This window comes from Rutilus rutilus (genome assembly GCF_951802725.1).
Source record: "Rutilus rutilus genome assembly, chromosome: 1".
Classification (NCBI taxonomy): Eukaryota; Metazoa; Chordata; class Actinopteri; order Cypriniformes; family Leuciscidae; genus Rutilus; species Rutilus rutilus.
In genome coordinates, this window is record NC_140209.1 from 72,458,739 (window position 1) to 72,480,092 (window position 21,354).

The 21,354-nt window shown below is 38.8% G+C and overlaps 1 protein-coding gene across 1 annotated transcript in view; it reads left to right on the forward strand.

The window, feature by feature from the left end:
* The window catches only part of LOC311305794 (uncharacterized protein), a 1,216,100-nt gene that overhangs the window by 467,673 nt on the left and 727,073 nt on the right, over positions 1 to 21,354 (forward strand). Inside the window, exons 31-36 of the mRNA XM_084433664.1 lie at positions 4,984 to 5,157; positions 5,394 to 5,567; positions 10,565 to 10,738; positions 11,405 to 11,575; positions 16,315 to 16,488; positions 16,716 to 16,889. Coding sequence (XP_084289790.1) covers positions 4,984 to 5,157; positions 5,394 to 5,567; positions 10,565 to 10,738; positions 11,405 to 11,575; positions 16,315 to 16,488; positions 16,716 to 16,889 — 1,041 coding nt within the window. The remainder of the gene's footprint in view (positions 1 to 4,983; positions 5,158 to 5,393; positions 5,568 to 10,564; positions 10,739 to 11,404; positions 11,576 to 16,314; positions 16,489 to 16,715; positions 16,890 to 21,354) is intronic.

The following is a 21,354-nucleotide window of genomic DNA, read 5'->3' on the forward strand; positions in this document are numbered from 1 at the left end:
AATGCTGACATAGGCTACAGTACAATGACAGTTGCACAGATGTTGGGAACCGGTGAGAAAATGTCCAGTAGCCTACCCGGTAACTTTACCAGTAATAACCATAGATATCATATAAAGGCTAGATGTCTTGTGCGCGCTGCTGGCCAATGGAGGTCGACGTCCGCACACGGCGGCCATCATACCACAGTGTGCTCGCTCACTCGTAACATGGTGCATGTACTTTTAAATAACCATAACTTGCTCAGAGATGTAGCTATGACACTGCATACATATGAATAATTATAACATAAATGTTCAAGCATTCGGAATTATAGCCACGTTAATAGCGTTAGTAAGAAACCAAACCGTTTGTAAATCCGTCAAGATTTCAGCAAGATAAGAGGATTTGTGTGCATGCTGATCACTCACCTTAATTCACTGCTCCACTGTGGTTAGATGGCCGCCGGTGATGCCGGAAGTGACTCCGCCGTAAGACATCTAGCCTTTATATGATATATGGTAATAACAATATTAATTTAGTTGTGCTTAACGGTTCCGTTAAGCTAAAACGGTGATTTAAAGCGGTTTACCGCTATACCGCGGGAATTTCTTGCTTTTCAACCGCGGTACGAAAAAATCCATACCGTCCCAGCCCTAATCATGTTAACTGGGGGAACGCAAGTGCACGCAGATTTTTTTTCCAGTTTTACCTGGATTTCCAGCAGATGTTAGACGGCTACAGATTCGTCGCAGCCATTTTTCACGGATCCATGATTAAAAACGTATGTTCTAATCACAAATAACAACAGATGTAGATTAAATGAAAGTAGCTAGACTACCTAAAAGAAGCATAAATTGCAAAGTCATTTACATTTTTTTCCAGTTGCATTTATTGATCTGCATATAGCCTAATTTTATAATGGATCTATTATTTTTTATATAAAAACACTTATCAGCTTATTTTTCTCTGCTGATTATATTAAGATCTCTTTTCTGTACAACCAGCTCTGACACCTGTATCCTTTTCCCTGGACACAAAGCAGCTATGCTTATAGGGTCATGAAGTTAATTATCTCATGAACTTGTAACATTCAACAGATTTATAAAAAAAAATAAAAAAAAAAATAAATAAAAAAAATAATTTTGACTCTTTTCCTTTCAGAACAATTCTATATTGCAAATATAGTAATATTGAATTGTACATTGTGTCAAGCTTTCCTGTAGCTCAAACAGTAGAGCGTTGGCGCTTACAACACCAAGGTCATGGGTTTGATTCCCAGGGAAAGCAAGAACTAATAAGAATGTAAATGTGTAGCTTGAAATGCAATGTAAGTCGCTTTGGATAGAAGCGTCTGCCAAATGTGTACATGTACATTATGCACAGTAGGAGCATGAACTTGAATGTTGTGTATCTAATGTCTTGCATTGGACATGTAGAACACTTTGTCTTTAGTGATTAAAGTCCTGTGAAAAACACTGAGAGGCAAACACTAATTGTATTACTGAAATAAGCAAAACATATGATATAGTGATAATGAATTATTACAAATATATACTGATATTCTCTATGGCTAATATACTCATAGGCCTACATCACTAACCTCTTAATCATTTGTCACCTCACACGAATAGCATGACCCTCTCTAAAACAAGAGGAAATGCTTTATTGTTTACTTTTTTGCTGACCTCTTTAACAAAAGAAATATGACGCAATCTTTTTATGTAATATAAATGTAAATTATGCCAGTTCTCTTCATTTGACTGGTACCATGAATCTCATTAACATATTCTCTTTACTTGTTATGAATCATCACATCATGTGCTTTCATTATTGTCGTCTGCTAACCGTTAGGAACAGATTAAAAGGTCTATAAATTAAGTGTCATTGTTGTTACGCCATATACTGCCACAGCAAATGGATGCAATTAAAGTTAGACAAATCAAAAACTTTGCAGGATAACCAATATCCCGACCGCTGCTTAAGAAAGGAGCATGATTATATAAAGAGGAGATGTGAAAATTTCACAATGAAGGGTGATGGTGTGTTAAATTGTTCTTAAAAAGATAATACAACTGTGACATTTATTTACTAATATAACTACATTAGATGGAGAGCAGCATAGGTATTAAGGCCAAACTGGCCAATGGGTAAGAAAAATGTATACATATACATTACAAAACAAGTAACTGTTCTTCATAAACATGTAACTTAAGTCTATAGTTTGTTCTCCCTTCCTTAGATTGAATGTTCAGAATGTTGAAGGTGGGACTGTGTGGTCAGATCTTCCACTGTTGGCAAATACAGCTGTCCTGCATGCACATTTGCCTATTTTTTATTTTATTTTATTTTTTATTGTTGCTTTCATACCTGTTAGCTAATAAATATGTTTGTTGAACATTCCCTGAATAAATGCTGTGGGTAATTCACTGGATCCATAAGCTTTGGCTTCTCAATTTTCAACACTCTTTAGGAACATTTATGGAGTGTAGCCTACTGTATGCTTTATGCTTTAATTCATTCCTCAGTAACATTAAAATAAATAATAAATAAATGCTTGACATCCCTTTGACCACAGCAGTATTGCTGCTCAATTTAAATTAAGCCACAAATTAGCATCATAACAATAATCTGTGAATACACATGCACTGCAAAGACACAATGTCAATAGCATAATTTATTTAATGTACTTACAGTTGTCGTCAGATATTCAATTTCATTGAAACGAATGTAACAAAATAATGTGCGCGTGGTCTGTGTCGTGAAATCTTCCCTTAAAGGAGAACTCCGGTCAATTTTAACATTGAGCTCATTTTTTTGTAAATTTGGAGTGCTGTCAGTACAGAGAACAACGACAAAAATCGGTGTTGCCTACACCGTGTTATCCTCTTTTTAAAATTTGCACCCTGTTGACTTCAATGGGGCAAGTTTTATACTTGCTTTTAGCCTCTTAACATCCTTGATGTGCCATTACAAGTGCACAGCCATGTGAGTGATTCCTTCAGAGTGAACACGGGTGAATACATACCTGTATTTCGGTCGAAGTCCAAAGTAGTCGATTGTCGAGTTCACGCACGTGATCATACGTACTAAACCTATGCGCGTGAACTCGACAATCGACTACTATGGACTTCGACCGAAAACAGGAAGAAAATACAGGTATGTGCGCTGGCTGAAATAACATAATTTTTATTCATATCTTTCACATCTACTGCAGTCAGATTGACCGTGTGATCACTCTGAAGGAATCACTCACATGGCTGTGCACTTGTAATGGCACATCAAGGATGTTAAGAGGCTAAAAGCAGGTTTAAGTATTGCCCCATTGAAGTCAACAGGGTGCAAATTTTAAAAGAGGATAACACGGTGTAGGCAACACCGATTTTTGTCGTTGTTCTCTGTACTGACAGCACTCCAAATTTACAAAAAAATGAGCTCAATGTTAAAATTGACCGGAGTTCTCCTTTAAAGGCGTCTAAAACATTCAGCTGAGCAGCGACAGAGTAAACAACAGTGTCCCAATATGATACAAACATTTACCAATAACGTGGAAAGCTTTTAAATCTGCTCAGAGAAAGATTCGCTGTGACGAATCTGTCACCGTTCAACATCTGCTGGAAATCCAGGTAAAATTATCTGCATGCACGCGCGCATCCCCAGTTAACATGATCCCCAGTTGATCCGTAACACCGGCGCACTGGCAAAGGTTAACAGGTTAATAACACAAAATTAAAAAGGTGATATCAAGCTTTAAATATTTGATTAAGACAGACAGTTTGATCGTGGGTCAATAATTATATCAGTTTCTGTAGAGGCAGAACAATGTTTTTTCAGACATCAGGATCAGAACTGTTCATAACTGCTTTCAATTTAATCTTTGTATTTCACAAATATCTAATTTTGGTGCAACATATACTATAACTTGTAAAAACCGAATAAGTGCATTTTAAAAGTCTGTGATCAGTGTCTGCCTGTAATAAGATCCACTGAAGGTAAGTTGACTGAACGCTAGTGATGGGCGCTTTCGAAACACGCTTCATGAAGCTGTGAAACCTTTACGAATCTTTTGTTTCGGATCAGTGGTTCGGAGTGTGTATCAAACTGCCAAAGTCACATGATTTCAGTAAACGAGGCTTCGTTACGTCATAACTGTTTCAAAACGTTTAAAAATGTAAATGGTTCACCACTGGGGGGCGATGATCTCTGTGAACCCATGAATCATGCAGATTCACTGAGATTGAACAAGTGTCTATGGGTTTTACCTGATCTCTGATCAGTTTTATACATTTGTAGACATTTTAATTAGACATTAGTATAATTAAAAGCAATAATAGTAGTTAATAGTCTTTTATTAGCCTGTTTAGCTGAGCCATCCATAAAATACACCGACACTGCCTCACGGTGCAGCACTAAAGCAGATGAACTACCTTTTACAAAACTTGTTTGATTGTCTTCTGCTTAAGGAAATACTTTTATTCCTTTATCTGATCATGTTAGTTTATACAGTTATTCTTTGTTCATGTTAGTTCACAGGGGATTTACTAATGTTAACAGAAAACTTTTGTATTTAAAAATGTATTAGTAAATGTTTAAACTTAAGGTTATTAAATGCTGTATAGTATTGTCCATCATTGGTTCATGTTAACTAATGTAGTTCATGTTAACAAATGAAACCTTACTGTAAGTTTTAGCAAGTAGACAATGTGTCTGAAAACAACCGACATAAACACATTTGACCCAGTGAGCAAACCAAGGGTGACATTGACATGAAAGAACCTTAAAGATTAAATGAAATGAATGTGTAAAGTAACATAAATAGATCAACGCTTTCAACCTTTGTATTGTTACAATGTTGGTAGTATATTTAAATGAACAATGTGTAGTCTTTCTCCATGTTACCTTTACCTTGATATCCCTGTTTATTTGTCAGCAAAAGTCTGCTGGATGAAGATGAACACGTTAGTTGATCATCATAGATCTGAGTCATTTTCTCTTTCTGTCTTCAGTCTGAATGAATGCAGTATTACAGAGGAACAGAGTCTCATCCTGACTTCAGCTCTGAAATCAAACCCGTCACACCTGAGAGAGATGGACCTGAGCAGGAATAAACTAGGAGACTCTGGAGTGAAGCACTTATGTGCCGTACTGAAGGATTCACACTGTAAACTGGAGAGATTGAGGTCAGTCACATTCACATACAAGAATAAAAATGCTTAAAATCACTTCAACAGTTTAAACTAAAACACTTTAACACTGTATTTGTGCAAACTTAGTATTTTGTGATCTGGTGAAATAAAGATGAAGATCTCTCTTCCTCTCTCTGTTTTATTTGCTTATGAAGATGATGTGACTTTACAGAATAAAGAGTTTTCTTTTCTTCTGTCTTATTTTCTTCTCTCTCTCTCTGCTAATGTAGTTTAAGAGGCTGTGATATGACAGATGAAGGTTGTTCTGATGTGACTTCAGCTCTGAAATCAAACCCGTCACACCTGAGAGCGCTGAACCTGAGCGCGAATAAACTAGGAGACTCTGGAGTGAAAAACCTCAGTGATCTACTGATGAACCCACAATTCAAGCTGGAGAAACTACAGTTAGTATCATTATACTGTACAGCAATTACAGTGTGACTGAAGTTTATTTATTACTTATGCTTCATTGTTTATAGCAGTGCACTTTCTGGGTTTCCCCTATTGCTCACAGGGGGTTAAAGTGGGATGTGAGTGTGCCGTACGGACTCTTCTTCTGGCTGTACTGAAGACGAAGCGGTTTGACCAATCAGATGAAAGGGGCGTTTCAGCGCCGCCCACATGTGCAAACGAAATATCAAAGCCATAAACCGATTTGTAAACCACAAACGAAAAATTAGAAATCGAGCCGAAATCTCATTTTCCGTTTATTAAACTAAACAAAACACATAATAAACGATCCGTCTTTTCATTTCTCGTTACCGTTATCATCAGTTCTTCCTCAGCTCCGCTCAGCAGAATAAAAGTCCTCCGCTGCTGCAGTTGTACGGATTCTGAACGCGTTTATTGCAACTACTACATTTCATCTTTTTCTCATCAAACACCCAGACTAATGGCTCGACACGACCCGCACCGGGGAAGAGCCTCGACAGGGCTTTATTATGAGGCTTTCAGTTCTCAAGTGCCAGGGGGTCCGTGAAATAATTTACTATAACCTACTGTATTTTCCGGACTGTAAACTAAAGTCACGTTTTTATCATGAAACACGTTGTGATTTATTCCAGAGTGACCTAGGCCTTTACAATGCATTTAACTTAGTTCACATAATCTAAATGTTGACTTTCAAAAGTAGGCACGCCAAGAAGACTATTCGCTGTATTTTGGTTTATATATATATATACAGTATATACTTCTTTTTTTTTCATCAATCTCTTTATTCAATTTTGAACATGAAATAAGAACTAACAAAGTTCCCCTTCACATACAAAGAAAAAAAAAATACAAAAACATAAACACCAAGAATCAACAAAAATAAACGACAAACAACATAGTAACAATGAAGGGAAAAAAACAACCAAAAAAACACATTAACTAATAGCTGTGAGTGACGGTCCAAGAACTACTGCCCAGTCATTTGCAGCAAAAAACGTGGGACACTAAGTTTACTCAGGATTGTCTGGGAAGGTCAACTTCCCAACATATTCAAAAAAAGGGGGTATATATATAAAAAGCATATATATATATATATATATATATATATATATATATAATAGGGGTGGAACGGTACATGTATTCGTATTGAACCGAATCGGTACGGGCGTCACGGTTCGGTGCATGAATTTACACAGAGAATACACGGTATAAAAAAAATCTTTATCTTTTCTATTATTCAACAAAAACAAGCAATAAATCATTGTAAAATAGGGAAGGGAATCTTTAGGCACCTCATGAGCCAATCTAATTTTTTTCTTATTAATTAATCTTATTAATAAAACTTAAAATATTTAATTACATATGTAATTATAAGTAGGCCTACTTTTATAAACAATTACACATTAAAAAACTAAATTAATACAATTACATGTTAATAATTTTAACTAATATAGCTTCAAAACAAATAACAAAGAGGGGAAAAAAATATTACAAGCAATAAACAAAGTGCTTTCAGTATTTAAGAGTCGGCTGTCTGAACGTTTTCATCTCTTTTGAAATTACAAGATGTGGTTTGTCCTATCTGTTTAATAACTTAAGATATAACTGACTGTGTCACATTAATTTTGCGTCATAAAAGCATTTTGAGATGCAAGTACATTTAACCACGTAGACAGAGTCGCTCACAGCCGCATGCTCAAACGCTCTTCGCAAAGCGATCTTCAATTTTTTGGAAGGTTCGAGTGGTGTCGTGTGTGTGTGTGTGTGTGAGACAAAGGAATTAGAAGCAAGCAGAATACGGTTGTTTATAAAGCACACGTAGCGTCATGATGTATCTGTGTTGAGAACTAAGCTCAGACATAAATCTGAAATTATCTTAATCAATACAGAATCGTTGGAGAGAATCTATAACACAATATCACATAAATTAAACATAAACTGTTATTTTCTGTAGCCTACCTATGCCAGGCCTATGTGCAGCGTGACAAGTTGATGCTTCATTGTCACGGTGTGGGTTTTGTGTCTTGTTCCTTGTTAGTGTCTGTCATATTATTCCCTGCTTGTCATGTGATCCTGCCATGTGTCTTGTCATGCTCAGTTGTTCCCCGTTATGTTGATTAGTCTTCACAGGTGTTTCAGTTTACCACGCCCCCCTTGTAATCTTGTTTAGCTTGTGTTCCCTGTGTATATATACCCTGTCTGTTTTAGTATGTGTCACGGAGTCCTTGTCTATTCACACCACTTCCGTATTCTGCCTTGTTGCCGGTTTTGTATTTGTTTTATGTTTTGGACTGCTTCTTTGGTTTTGACCTCTGCCTGGACTGTTTGTGAGTAAGGATTTCCCTATTAAACATTTCATACTGCACCCTTGGATCTTTCCCTTCTTCCCGAGTGTGGATCGTGACAGAAGGACTCTGTCATGTCAAGATCCAGCAGTATGTTTACCAGTGCCTCTTCCCCAGCCACCGAGCGGGAGAGGGGGCAAGGTTTTGAGGGGACCCGATTGGTCATTTTTCGCGGGACCCGTGGAGGCCGCAGTAGAGGAGGTGGACGAGAGAAAGACCAACACCACTCTCCACTCTGGCCCCTCTTCGACCCTGGGTTGGTGGTTTCCAGCCCAGTTCCGGTGGTCCCAGTTCCGGTGGTCCCGAAATGGAGGAGAAGAGGAACTCCCTCCGTGACTGTTCCGGTGGATCCAGTTCCGGTGGTCCCAGTTCCAGTGGTCCCGAGTCCGGTGGTCCCAGTTCCGGTGGTCCAAGTTCCGGTGGTTGTCCCCGAACAGCCCGCTGTCATCCAGGAGGCCGTGCCCGAGCAGCCCGCTGTTGCCATAGCGGCTGAAAAACTCTTGGATTATTTTTCGACGCTATTCAAGATCCTAGAGTTTCCCAGGAGTATTCACGTCCCGTCTGCCCAGCCAGAGACTGTTCACGTCACATCTGCCGAGCCTGTGTCTTCGGACAAGATGGCCACCGCTGAGAGTGTTCACATCACGCCTGCCGAGCATGTGTCTTCGGACAAGATGGCCGCCGCCGAGCCTGTTCACATCACGCCTGCCGAGCCTGGGTTTTCGGACAAGATGGCCGCCGCTGAGAGTGTTCACATCTCGCCTGCCGAGCCTGTGTCTTCGGACAAGATGGCCGCCGCTGAGAGTGTTCACATCACGCCTGCCGAGCCTGTGTTTTCGGACAAGATGGCCGCCGCTGAGAGTGTTCACATCACGCCTGCCGAGCCTGTGTCTTCTGACAAGATGGCCGCCGCCGAGGCTGTTCACGTCACGACTGCCGAACCTGTGTCCCCTGACAAGATGGTTGCAGTCGAGCCTGTGTCTGTTCCTGAGCCTGAGCCGGTGGTGTCTGTTCCTGTTCCTGAGCCTGAGCCGGTGGTGTCTGTTCCTGAGCCTGAGCCGGTGGTTCCTGTTCCTGAGCCGGTGGCGCCAGTTCCAGTTCCAGTGCCTGAGCCGGGGGTGTCAGTTCCAGTGCCTGAGCCGGTGGTGCCAGTTCCAGTTCCTGAGCCGGTGGTGTCTGTTCCAGTTCCTGAGCCGGTGGTGTCTGTTCCTGAGCCGGTGGTGTCTGTTCCAGTTCCTGAGCCGGTGGTGTCTGTTCCAGTTCCTGAGCCGGTGGTGCCAGTTCCAGTTCCAGTGCCTGAGCCGGGGGTGTCTGTTCCAGTTCCTGAGCCGGTGGTGCCAGTTCCAGTTCCAGTGCCTGAGCCGGTGGTGTCTGTTCCTGAGCCTGAGCCGGTGGTGCCAGTTCCAGTGCCTGATCCGGTAGTTCCTGTTCCTGAGCCGGTGCTGTCTGTTCCTGTTCCTGAGCCGGTGGTGTCTGTTCCAGTCCCTGATCCGGTGGTGCCAGTTCCAGTCCCTGATCCGGTGGTGTCTGTTCCAGTCCCTGATCCGGTGGTGTCTGTTCCAGTCCCTGATCCGGTGGTGTCTGTTCCAGTCCCTGATCCGGTGGTGTCTGTTCCAGTCCCTGATCCGGTGGTGTCTGTTCCAGTGCCTGAGCCGGTGGTGTTTGTTCCTGTGCCCTGGCCGCCCGAGGGAGAGTCTCCGCCCTGGCCGCCCGAGGGAAAGTCTCCGCCCTGGCCGCCCGAGGGAAAGTCTCCGCCCTGGCCGCCCGAGGGACTGTCTGCTCTGCCCTGGCCGCCCGAGGGACTGTCTGCTCTGCCCTGGCCGCCCGATGGACTGTGAGCTGATGAGCTGTCACTCCCTGTCCCCGTTTCCCTCCATGGACCTGGCCCCCCATCCCTCCCCCTGATCCTCCACCACTCCACCTCCCGCCTGGATTTTTGTTTGGTCTGTCACGTCTTGTAGCGTCTGGTAGCCGCTCCGTAGAGGGGAGGTCATGTCACGGTGTGGGTTTTGTGTCTTGTTCCTTGTTAGTGTCTGTCATATTATTCCATGCTTGTCATGTGATCCTGCCATGTGTCTTGTCATGCTCAGTTGTTCCCCGTTATGTTGATTAGTCTTCACAGGTGTTTGAGTTTACCACGCCCCCCTTGTTATCTTGTTTAGCTTGTGTTCCCTGTGTATATATACCCTGTCTGTTTTAGTATGTGTCACGGAGTCCTTGTCTATTCACACCACTTCCGTATTCTGCCTTGTTGCCGGTTTTGTATTTGTTTTATGTTTTGGACTGCTTCTTTGGTTTTGACCCCTGCCTGGACTGTTTGTGAGTAAGGATTTCCCTATTAAACATTTCATACTGCACCCTTGGATCTTTCCCTTCTTCCCGAGTGTGGATCGTGACATTCATCTGCAAGACTGGTTACTCTCGCGTGTCACATGACCAGAGTGTAATCTTTGCGATTAAAAAAATCGCATTTCATCAAATCGCGATATTATCGCAAATGCAATTAATCGTTCAGCCCTACTTTCAATACATTTGTATGAAGAATAAAATTAAATTCAGTTTAAGGATTTATATTGTTCAGGTTTAACTGATTAATCAGCTGAATGTTTTCCTCTCTGTTCTAGACTCTCTAACTGCAGTGTGACAGAAGAAGGTTATAAAGCTCTGGCTTCATCTCTGAGATCAAACCCTTCACACCTGATAGAGCTGGATCTCACAGGAAATGATCCTGGACAATCAGGAGTGAAGAAGCTCAATGATTTACTGAAGGATCCAGACTGTCAACTGAAGACACTGAGGTGAGACGGGATCAAATAATTTACTAAATTAGCTATATGCAGGCTAAATATTCATAACTAATATATTATTTTAGTTATATAATAAGCTGTACAATTTGTTGCATCAAAATGATCAAGATCAGATCAGATGCTGCAGGTTCTTTCATGATGATGAGCTACAGGTCAAATAGACATTATGGGTCAGTATATGTGTGCTGACATTCAGGAGTATACCTTAATAATTAACAATAATAGTTTTCCATCAAGCCCAGATTCACTGCATCTCTCTACACCAGGTCTATGAGTCTCCAGATGTTCTCAAACATGCAGTTTCACAAGCCAGTTTTCTCTGTGCTGACGTTTCTCACTCCTCCTGCTTTAAAGACAGAAAGATCTTAATTTCACACTCTGTATTCATACTGAAAATCATGATCTAGTGAGCTTTTGCCCTTCTGCTCTGTGAGACCTTTCTGTTCTTATGCTTATGTTTGCTTTAGGACTGAGTGTTGCTCTAGTTTCTTTTAAATATATATTTATTTGTGTATTTAAATGTTTAAAGAAAAAAATTGACATCTAAATAACTAACTTAAGCTTGTCTTTAAAACAATAATTACGTTTTTTATCGTATCAATCATTTTTTGTAATGCAGTGGACATTTAGTTGATACCTGAATTGCCTCTTCTGCAGGTTTGTGAGTCCTGCTGCTGAGGAAGCCTGTCAGTATGTGAATAAAGTTGTGGGTAAAAACCCGTTACTCCAGAGAGAGCTGAATCTGAGTGAACATGAACTAGGAGACACACGAGTGAATCAGATCGCTGCTCTACTGCAGGATAAACACTGTCAACTCAACACACTGATGTGAGTATTGCTCATTTATTTATTATATTACTTTTAAGCATTTTTTCCCTCAGTCACACAGAGCCAGAACAATTTAAAGTAATAAAATTAAAGTCAATTAAACTATTAAGCTGCAACCCCACTTTTGAAAAATCCCCAGAATGTCACATGATTATGGCACTTTTTCATGTGTTCCCTATATGGACTAAAGCTGCGTCTGAAATCGCGTACTATGGGAGTAGGTACTACATTTAAATTAGAACGTACTTCGCGACCGTTAAAAAAGTACGCTCTATATAGTATGAATACGGGTAGTATGAATGGAGTCCGGACGTACTGGTATTACGGTTGGTATTGTCACGTAACATGCGCGGTCACATCAGTACGAAAATTTAAAGAGCCCATTCCACTGACTGCACCAACTTAGAGCAATGTTTTTAGTTCTTCTTTCCGCTTTCGTCTGCGTTTTTATGTCGTTCGTGCTCACAATTCAGAGGAGTCGTCGGTCAGCTGCTCGCAGATCACGCCTTTGTCGAGAGCTTTTGTGTAATTTCTCAATTAAGTTAAATATCATTTAGCCAATACATTTTACCTCAAAAAAAAACAAAAAAAAAACACACACACACATAAACCTGTGAACAATGACAGATGTTGATTTTTGGTAAGGAAAAAGTAATTTATTTGCTTGTGATATTAACATCAATGAATAATCATGAATGAATCAATAGTATGCGTGTGTGTATCTCTGTTGATTCATTCATGCAATATCACAAGCAGTGTGTGTGTGTGTGTATATATATATACATGTAGGGTAACACACTGAGGTCATATACAATACACACATATACACACACACACATTCATATATATGTGTATACATGAAGACTTCAGATGTAAAAGAAAAAAAATTCTCCTAAAATGAGCATTTTTATCAAGCTTGTATATCTAGGTTCAGTAATTTCACTTTAATGACAATTAATAGGTCCTTTTCATTGCCATTAAAGTGAAATAACTGAATATAAACATACAAGCTTGATAAAAATGATCAAACTAGAAGAAAATTTCAGATGGCACTTAGAGGCTTTTACATCTTAAGTATTCATAAATGTGTGTGTGTGTGTGTGTGTGTGTGTATATATATATATATATATACACACACACATAAGAAATGGATCATATACATATAATACATATAATACATACATGCATATTATATTTATAAATAAGCCAACACAGAAAACAAAAAAACTATAAACACGTTTACAGATGGTGAGCCCTACAACCTACTGCGCCAATTCTTCATCTATATTTTAAAGATGGAGCTGACCTCCGCCCGACCTCCGACTTTCACGGTAGTCCATCCAGTCACTGATTGCGACCATGGGTGGAAAAAAAGCACATCGAGGTGCTGGTGTTCTAGCTACATATCACATATTTGAGCTTTTTTTTTTTTTTTACAAATTATTTACTTTAAATTTGGGTAGGAAAAATTCAATTACAATCTTGTACACATGCTTTTAAAGAAACAGATTTTTAATTATTTTAAAGTGATGCCCTACAAATGAGATTGTTAGTAAGAAAGTCCCTTTAGATCTTTTAGAAACCTGTGAAGGTTCCCTTACTGAAGCTGCTGACGTTCATTTTCTTCCCTCAAGACGACGGTTTAAAACTTTTGCTTTTGGTGGTGCTTTAAGCTCTATTATACTACTTTGTGACAAAGTTTTGTGATTTTGTTTTAAGCTTTGTATTCTGTATCCATTTAAAAGTTAAATAATATATACGAAAATAAAGCAAATACATTTTAAAGGTGTCTGGAGTGTGTGGGTATTTCTCTATAGTGCGGCACTCATTTTTTTCAGATATACCTGCAATTTGCTAGTTTCAAAAACCATCTGGAATCTGCCACAAAATAAGTGCACACACAACACCCTTTAAAAATATTAATTACTCAATTCCACATATTAAACACTTTACAACTGACAATCTAACTACTGTAAATCCCTGGGAATTAAGTGTTTTGTAATAAAACTTGCTAAAACAGCATGACAAGATGAACTTACTAACAAATAAATGGAAAGAGAGTGTGTAACATTTGTTTTCTTTATTATTATTATTAATTTTTTAGCAATTATTTCTAAAAGCTGAAGGAATCTTTCCTCTCTCTGGCCTCCTGTTCTCGTCTCTCCTCATGCTCTCGTCGCTCTTTCTTTTCTTTCCTCTCTTTCATTAGCCACTCTCCACTCTATAAGAACACAGGTGTGTTCATCAGCCCCTGCAAAATCAACACAGAATTTAACATAAGTGATGAACCATGGTCAATCTATATTATTATATTAATATTAATGTTACATGGATAAGTTGAGGAACACTTGATAACAGTAGCTTGCTACGTAGCCAACACATATTACATATCAACACTGGTAAAGGAGAAATAAAATCGCTGTAAAATAAAAGTTTTGTAACTATTATTTAACTGAGAAACAACGTCGTTGTTTAAATAAAACAATGTTAACTAGCTGACAGGCATTAGCTCGTTCTGTTCGGTAATAATAATGATAACATTGTCAATTTTGCAGCCAATTCACAAAATTGTACCCTCGATTTACATTATTTAAACTTTTAACAAGTCAATCGTTTACTTATGATGGTAAACGAATACAATTTAACCACAAAGAAACAATAAGTGTTTTGTAAAGTATTTACACTTGAAAACAGCCGCGTCTCCATTTTCTGCCATTTTCGAATATAACGATGACAACTCCTCTCCCGTGGCATCATGGGATAGTAAAGTGTCCATCATATGCGCACTTCAGAATCTGGCCGGAAGTAGTAGGTCATCCGGGTACTTTTCGCCTACTGTTTTTCGAATTCTGTGATTTCGGACATACTACTCTGCTCGCATACTGTTTTTCGCATACTATATAGTAGGGAAGTATTCGATTGGGCGCAGCTTAAATGTGCATAGGGCGCCCTCAGGCTGCTGGTATGGATTGAAAACACAGTACATCAGAGTATCCAGCGCTCATAATGATTACATCGACGCATTTGGGTATAAATTCAATAAATATTATTCCTGTCTACAGAAATCTGATGTAAACCTATGAGAATATATCAATATTTCTCCAAATCTGCACATTTTTGAGCTAAAAGCCCTGAGGGACGTTGTTTTGTCAAGAGTTGTCATGACGACAGCACAGGAGTTTTTCTCTGAATGGGAGCGGCTGATGCTCATAATTCATATTAAAGGTATCGACGTATTTTTTCATTACATAACTCCTGATACAAGACATAACTGTCACTATGAGTTTCTCAGAATACAATAGAAGTCAAATACTGAAACTTGAGTCTTGTATCTTTTTAATGATATATAGTTTGTCAAGGTAATAACATTAAATCTGATAGTAACTATTTCAAAAAAAAAAAAAAAAAAACGCTTCAGTGTGCCGGTGCACTGGCAAAGGTTAAGAGGTTAATAACACAAAATTAAAAAGGTGATATCAAGCTTTAAATATTTGATTAAGACAGACAGTTTGATCATGGGTCAATAATTATATCAGTTTCTGTAGAGGCAGAACAATGTTTAATTTCTGACATCAGGATCAGAACTGTTCATAACTGCTTTCAATTTAATCTTTGTATTTCACAAATATCGAATTTTGGTGCAACATATACTGTAACTTGTGAAAACCGAATAAGTGCATTTTAAAAGTCTGTGATCAGTGTCTGCCTGTAATAAGATCCACTGAAGGTAAGTTGACTGAACGCTAGTGATGGGCGCTTTCGAAACACACTTCATGAAGCTGTGAAACCTTTACGAATCTTTTGTTTCGGATCAGTGGTTCGGAGTGTGTATCAAACTGCCAAAGTCACATGATTTCAGTAAACAAGGCTTCGTTACGTCATAACTTTCAAAACTTTTAAAAATGTCAATGGTTCACCACTGGGGGGCGATGATCTCTGTGAACCCATGAATCATGCAGATTCACTGAGATTGAACAAGTGTTTGTGGGTTTTACCTGATCTCTGATCAGTTTTATACATTTGTAGACATTTTAATTAGACATTAGTATAATTAAAAGCAATAATAGTAGTTAATAGTCTCTTATTGGCCTGTTTAGCTGAGCCATCCATAAAATACACTGACACTGCCTCACGGTGCAGCACTAAAACAGATGAACTACCTTTTACAAAACTTGTTTGATTGTCTTCTGCTTAAGGAAATACTTTTATTCCTTAATTTGATCATGCTAGTTTATACAGTTATTCTTTGTTCATGTTAGTTCACAGGGGATTTACTAATGCTAACAGAAAACTTTTGTATTTAAAAAATGTATTAGTAAATGTTTAAACTTAAGGTTATTAAATGCTGTATAGTATTGTCCATCATTGGTTCATGTTAACTAATGTAGTTAATGTTAACAAATTAAACCTTACTATAAAGTTTTAGCAAGTAGACAATGTGTCTGAAAACAACCGACATAAACACATTTGACCCAGTGAGCAAACCAAGGGTGACATTGACATGAAAGAACCTTAAAAATGAAATGAAATGAATGTGTAAACATGAATACATCAACAATTTCAACCCTTTTGTATTGTTACAATGTTGGTAGTATATTTAAATGAACAATGTGTAGTCTTTCTCCATGTTACCTTTACCTTGATATCCCTGTTTATTTGTCAGCAAAAGTCTGCTGGATGAAGATGAACACGTTAGTTGATCATCATAGATCTGAGTCATTTTCTCTTTCTGTCTTCAGTCTGAATAGATGCAGTATTACAGAGAAACAGAGTCTCATCCTGACTTCAGCTCTGAAATCAAACCCGTCAAACCTGAGAGAGCTGAACCTGAGCTGGAATACACCAGGAGACTCAGGAGTGAAGCACTTATGTGCCGTACTGAAGGATTCACACTGTAAACTGGAGAGATTGAGGTCAGTCACATTCACATACAAGAATCAAAATGCTTAATCACTTCAACAGTTTAAACTAAAACACTTTAACATTGTATTTGTGCAAACTTAGTATTTTGTGATCTGGTCAAATAAAGATGAAGATCTCTCTTCCTCTCTCTGTTTTATTTGCTTATGAAGATGATGTGACTTTACAGAATAAAGAGTTTTCTTCTGTCTTATTTTCTTCTCTCTCTCTGCTAATGTAGTTTAAGCTGCTGTGATATGACAGATGAAGGTTGTTCTGATGTGACTTCAGCTCTGAAATCAAACCCATCACACCTGAGAGAGCTGAACCTGAACTGGAATAAACTAGGAGACTCTGGAGTGAAAAACCTCAGTGATCTACTGATGAACCCACAATTCAAGCTGGAGAAACTACAGTTAGTATCATTATACTGTACAGCAATTACAGTGTGACTGAAGTTTATTTATTTGAAGACAGCAGGGCTTATGTTTCATTGTTTATAGCAGTGCACTTTCTGGGTTTCCCCTATTGCTCACAGGGGGTTAAAGTGGGATGTGAGTGTGCCGTACGGACTCTTATTCTGGCTGTACTGAAGACGAAGCGGTTTGACCAATCAGATGAAAGGGGCGTTTCAGCGCCGCCCACATGTGCAAACGAAATACCAAAGCCATAAACCAATTTGTAAACCACAAATGAAAAATTACTCACATGCTCACAGGGGGTTAAAGTGGGATGTTCACATTATATTTGTGTAAAATTCTTCACATTCATGATTTGTTTGTAAGATAATCTCTCTTCCTCTGTTTGTGTCTTTCTAGTCTACGGGACTGTGGCATTACAGATGTTTCTTCTCTAACTCAGTCTTTGACTAACTCAAAAGCACTGCAGTTTCTAAAAGAGCTTGATCTGAGATTCAATAAGATAGGAGACTCACAGCAGCGACTCAGAGACGAGCTACGAGACTCAAACTGTGTCCTGAGGTGAGGAAACATCACTGAGATGTTAAAGAGATCTTCATTTACCTCTGATATGTGAACAAACCTTTCAAACATTCGTGAAAGGAAATTATCATTAAGCTTTATTGCAACAAAGGGTTTGTGTGAGAACAAAATGTGAAGTTATTGAAATGTTTAACACAAAGGAGGAAAGAGAACAAAAGCTCACTGTCACAGCTTTATACATTGTCGTAGAAATTTTAAACTGTATATTAAACTAACCATGTTTCTAACATCTAACATCTGAACAGGATGTACTGTACGAAACCAATGGAAAACTCGTGTCTTTGAGTGTGTGCATATGTGTGTAAAAATAACATAGTTTGGGAAATGAAACTAGACAGTCTGTTAGAATCTTGTGATTAACAAATGAAGTCATCATTAAAACAAAGTTTGCTTTACCTAGTAACAGAGGGGTTTGCATATGAAGAACCAATCAAATAATGGGGAAATTATGTAATGCAGCCTGACATTTATGCCATACCTCGATTCTATAAAAACTGTTGTATCTGTGTTTTACGGTGGGATTTCTCAATGGAGTTTGTCTGAGATCCTCCGGCCTTGATTCTTCTTGGGAGAGTTTCTCTGAGAACTGCTCGAAGACTCTCCCGGCCATTATTAAAGCATTTAAAGGACATTTGCTGAAAGTCTGTCTGTTAATTTCTGCTTAAACTGGTCAGTTTAGGGAAGCAAGTTAGTTAGAAACTCGGCCAGTTGTCGACGGAAGACGCAAAGAGCTGGAGTATAAAGGTTATTAAGTGTCGATTGTAGACGCAACAGTTTTATTTATTAAGTGTCGATTTGTAGACGCTAGATAGTCGGGATTTAGGAAATAATCCACTACAACATCAACACCTGCTTTATTAACAGTAGAAGTGAATCATTTCAGTGTGAAAACAGACTTGGTCAGATTGTAGGAAAACGCTGCACTCCTGCTAAAATCAGTGCAGTTCCAGCTTCAGCTCACAGCGTCCAGCTCACATGAGGAATGTCTCTGTCTCTAGTGTGTTTTTACTGTGACAACTTTACACTTACTTTACTCTCAGTTCTTTACTAAGAGCCTACAAACATGTTTAAACTAGAGGACAAACGGCTTTAACTAAAGGTTTGTGTTTGAACTCAAAATAACATTTGTATTTGCTCCCTGTGGTTTATTCCATACGCCGTACACTCATTAGTTTCTCCTTTACAGAGACTCAATAGGAGTCGCACCGACACACACACACACACACACACACACACATATGATTCATGCTTTACATCTATTACATTTAAAAACACAAATATCTATGCAAGATCATGTATTGTCAGTAATTAATCTGATTACAGGAATTCAATTTAACTTATAAAAAAAAAGAATTGAAATATAATTTGCACTTTGTTCCACTGAACTCTGATTGTTTTCTCTTCTGTTCCACTTTACAGAGTAGATGAAGATCGATCACCAAACATCCCTGATAAAGGTCGATCACCAAACATCCCTGATAAAGGTCGATCACCAAACATCCCTGATGAAGATCGATCACCAAACATCCCTGATAAAGATCGATCACCAAACATCCCTGATGAAGATCGATCACCAAACATCCCTGATAAAGGTCGATCACCAAACTCTGATGGATGTGTTATATCGTAGTGTGAAATGATCATGAGAGGAGCAGAAACCATCAGGAGATCCACAGAAGAGTCTCACTACCCAGCCAGCACAGCCATGTGGGGCCCAAATGGGTTTGACCTGGGCTATCTAACTGGGACCCAGCCAGTGTTGCCCCCAGTTTCCATGTAGGCCCCACATGGGTTTGCCCAGATGAAATGAAACCTGCTTAGTGTGCACACTACAGGCTGTTTAATGTAACACTTAATCAGTGTTGGAGGTAATGAGATAATTAAGTGATTGAATAATGATTGTGCATTAATGACGAACACCTGCTGTTAACAAGCAGAATCACTGAAGCAAAGAGAAACACAAGAACTACTTCCAGCCACTGCCTTGGATGAAATCAACTGAAGATAAAATACATTACATCTCTCAAGATCTGATTAAACAACTCCACAAACAGCATTATCAGCTTCACTTATTACTAACCAGACTGACTTTATTTCTGTCAGACATCTACAGAAGTTCTTATTGAGAATTAACAGAGGTTTAGATGTTGATTACTTATTTGAAAGTAATAGTTTGATTTGATGTTACCATTGTGGCGATCAGTGTGTGCTTTAGTCAGGATATTGACTTTTTAACATTAGTTTTTCTCTGGTAGCTGTGTCTGTTTGTTATGGTGAGAACAGCAAGAGAAAATATAATCGGCTGCTGTAAGCTGATTGATGATAAGAATATAATCATCATATAGTGGTTTAACTCACTGATATTATGTGTGAGGTTTATAAGGGTAGTATGTTATTCATTTTGTTTTATTGTTGTGATTCTACAGCAAGAGAATAATAGAATTTAATCAGAACATCAAATGATTTTTAACACACCATTTACATGTTTTGGGCCCTTGTGAGATTTACTCGCGCACACATACATCAAGAATCAGCATATGAATCTCAACAATGGTGACATGCTTCATGGTGCAATGCATTCTGGGAGCCATGGATAAGTTTCGTATGATGCACTCAGAATGCATTGCACCATGAAGCATGTCACCATTGTTGAGATTCATATGCTGTGTGTGTGTGTGCGTGTGTGTGCGTGTGTGTGTGCGTGTGTGTGTGTGTGTGCGCGGTGCGCGGTGCGCGTGCGTTTGTTTGAGAAAATGAATTTACTAACCCCATATGTGAACAAATAAACTACTTAAAATAGATGAACTTACCGTCATGTCTTCAACAGCTCCTGGGAGCTGCATGTGTGTATAGACAAAGACCGCCTCACAGTAATACCTGTGAAGGGTCTTGTCTGCATTAGACATTTTCCTGCCCAACTGCAGGTCCTCTTGGATCCTTTGTACATCATTTTTTGCGACCTTCAAAATCTTCTGACATTTCAAAATGTCAGAAGCAGAAAATGCAATAGACTGTCTGTTTGGATTAAACATGAAAAAAAAACCCGACAGGATACTTAAAACACAACCCTTAAGATTATGTGAGAGAAGACAGGTGAATGTGGATGATAACAGTGTTATTACAAACTTTTATACTGAGATGATGAAGTCGCACCGCAAACAATGCTTGCAAACTACACTGCACTTACTTTTCCTTATTCGAAGGGCTGATAACATTCTGTATGCTTAAACCAGCAGAGGAAGGGTAGTCAGATGCTGAAGGAGTTTCTTCGCCAGAGTCCATGTCTGGCTGGTTATGGACCAAAAAACCCAGGCGAAGAAGCTCCTTCAGCATCCCCACCTGACATCCTCTGTCTGGCAGCAGCACACAGAGATGATGGAAATCCCTGGTCCTTGCATTTCTGACCCAATCACTGGCCGAAGCCTTGGCTTTGAGGACCTCAGCCTCTCTTTCAGCCTGTGTGCTCTCTATCATGCACACAGTGGCCAGATGAGAGGCGATGTCCTCCTGCGGCTTGTGGCACATGAGGCAGTGAACAATCATTTTTTCATCAGATCTTCAAGACAAAAAAACATTATATAATATATACTCAAATTAAATAGATTAACTGTTTAATAATGCTACCAAATGTAATTTAGTTTATTATTTATACAACAATAATATACATTTATAAGCAGTTTTCAAATACAGTTATACATGCTTTATTATTATTTATAACCATATCTATAATTTGTTTGATTGTATTTGCATACTTATTATGATAAATTTATAATTTCTAAATGAAGTATAGCATTATTTAAAAAACAGTTATTTAGGAGTTGTCAATGGTTCATAAGATCACTTATAAAAAGTAAGTAAATTTAATAAATTCAGGTAGTT